The 2,500-nt window shown below is 46.8% G+C and overlaps 1 protein-coding gene across 4 annotated transcripts in view; it reads left to right on the top strand.

Annotated features, from left to right (window-relative positions):
- Nucleotides 1-2,500, top strand: part of LOC121692780 (alsin-like) — a 55,686-nt gene that overhangs the window by 43,052 nt on the left and 10,134 nt on the right. For all 4 annotated transcript variants that reach the window (XM_042071690.1, XM_042071673.1, XM_042071663.1 and 1 more), the window contains 2 exons: nt 555-672; nt 884-1,041. In XM_042071690.1, the coding sequence (XP_041927624.1) occupies nt 555-672; nt 884-1,041 (276 nt within the window). The remainder of the gene's footprint in view (nt 1-554; nt 673-883; nt 1,042-2,500) is intronic.

Here is a 2,500-nt window from a genome sequence, read left to right as displayed (position 1 = left end):
GAGGTCTGCGGCCTTGGCCATTTGTTGATTTACTTGTTTTTGTGTAGCTAATACGTTGTCAAATATGTTTAAACTTAAATAAATATATCTGTTAATATAACTGTTATTGACGTAATGCACGTCATTGACAAAATGTGCAACCGATTAGTTTGAATAGTTCGAATATATGTTTATTTGAACGTCATTTTTGAGCAATTTTGACAGCCCTAGTAGGCTATGAGATAGATATGCTCACACACACTCTCTCTCTGTCTCACACACACACACACATGCAATATGTTATTACAAACTTTTGTTTAATAGTGTGATCATGGAGTGTGGTCTACAGCATGATGGCTTTTATTATGTCATTCCCAGGGTCCTGGGTCAGTTTTATAGTTTGAACTGTGTGATAAAAGCAGATGTGGCCGGTTAGCTGAAAATAGTCACAGCTGTTTCCATGTGGGCCAGTGTGAGGCCGTGTCTTTGTGTCTGTGTGTTTTGTGTGTTCATGCATCCTTGAGTTTGCGATTTTGGTGTGTGTGAAATTTTCCGTGTGTGTGTGTGTGTTACAGTCCTGAGCTGCTGACACGCTCTCAGCATATGACCCTGGAATGTCTGGAGGTCATTCCCCAGCTCAATGGCCAGTTCACCGCAGAGACCTACAACAATGTCCGACGCTACCTCATCAAGGTACACACACACACACACACACACACACACACACACACAGTCTCAGTGACATGCACTTACACATGCACATTTTCACACACACACAAAAACACACACTCCAGTGTGAGGCTATACTCACTCTTCCAGTTATGTAAATGAGCTCCGTGGCGAAGCACTGCCTCACCTATGTTGGCCTGTGTTTACCTGTAACCCTTGACCCTTGACCCCTCAGGCGTGTGACACGCCACTGCACCCTCTGGGCTGGCTGCTGGAGACTCTGGTGACGGTGTACCGGATGACCTACGTAGGCGTGGGATCAAACAGACGCCTGCTCCAACAAGCCGTTCTGGAGATACAGTCCTACATCGTCCGCATCTACCAGCTGGTGAGGTGAGAAACCACAGGCACGCACACACACAAACACACACACACAAATACACACACACACACACACGCATATACACAAACACACACACATACATCCTTTTGATCCCATCACCCTGGTATTCCCAGTTCTGATCCCCATCTTTGTGCTCTCTTCCGTGTGGTTCTTAACGCTAGGCTGTCCATGTGCATTTGAATAGCCTGTGTTTTTCATATCAAAAGGGAGTTCTGATAAGTGAGAGTTGCTCTGATAAGTGCTGGCTTGACTGAGGCCTGCTTGTTCCCTTCAATCTATGGAGACTCTCTCTCTCACACACACACACACACACACACACACCACAATAACACAGGTTTGTAAAGCACCATATCATATGAATTTTATCAGTAGACTTGAACTTAAGTTCACTTGAAGGTATACAAAGAGGGTGTTTGCAGACTTGCAGACATGACTGTTACTGTAGTGTTGTTTAAGATGAGGGCCGTCAGCACACTGCTGGTGCTGCTGTTCTCCATGTGTGGAGCTCAGACTCAGACAGAGAGCACTGGGGCTGCTGCTGCTGCGGTCACTACCACACTGGACGTCTCTGCTGAGCTCAGGGAACTCAGAGACATGGTGGTGGAGCAGAGAGTGCTGCTGACTGTCACCCAGAATGAGCTGCAGAACACCAAGACTGAAATGGAGGCTGAGATAGAGAATCTGAAGATGCAGAATGCAGCTCAAGAGGCAGAGCTGGCCCTGCTGAAAACCAGACTGGCTGCTAGTGAAACTGAAGTGGTGGATCTGAGGAAGGGAACTGCTGCACAGACAGCTGATCTGAGGTCAGTTACTGAGAGACTGGCAGCCACTGAGACTGACATGGAACATGTGAAGAAAGACACTGCAGCACAACACACAGACCTGACCACTATGAAGACTGAAGTGATGAACCACATCAAGGAGCATATACTGCAGATGGCAAATGCAGCACAAGAGACCAGACTGTCTGCATGTAACACTGAAGTGGAGAGCCCAAAGAAGGTGGCATTCTCAGCAGGACTGACTAACTCAGGACACATAGAGGCTGGGAATACTGAGCTGAACTTGGTCTTCACTAGAATCATCACCAATGTTGGACAGGCCTACAGCAGCACAACAGGCTTCTTCACAGCTCCAGTCAGGGGAGTCTACTACTTCAGATTCACAGTCGCAGATAACGTTTCTTCTGTCATATTGGGTGTCAAGATGGTTAAGAATGAAGAGCAGGTCATGTATTTATCTGAGTCTGAAACCAATAGTTACTACAGGTATCTGTCCAGTGGTGTGACACTGCAGCTGGTGGTGGGAGATGTCGTCAGCATGTGAGTCCCCCCACCTTGCTGGCTCTATCACAGCTTTGATAATCACAACACCTTCAGTGACTTCCTGGTCTTTGCTCTCTGAACAGAACACACGACTCAACAACTTCCGCTGCATGAATATAAACAA

The sequence above is a fragment of the Alosa sapidissima genome, chromosome 2 (genome assembly GCF_018492685.1).
Source record: "Alosa sapidissima isolate fAloSap1 chromosome 2, fAloSap1.pri, whole genome shotgun sequence".
Taxonomy (NCBI): Eukaryota; Metazoa; Chordata; class Actinopteri; order Clupeiformes; family Clupeidae; genus Alosa; species Alosa sapidissima.
The sequence above is the reverse complement of the archived record's forward strand: the minus strand, read 5'-3'. Positions and strand labels throughout refer to the sequence as shown.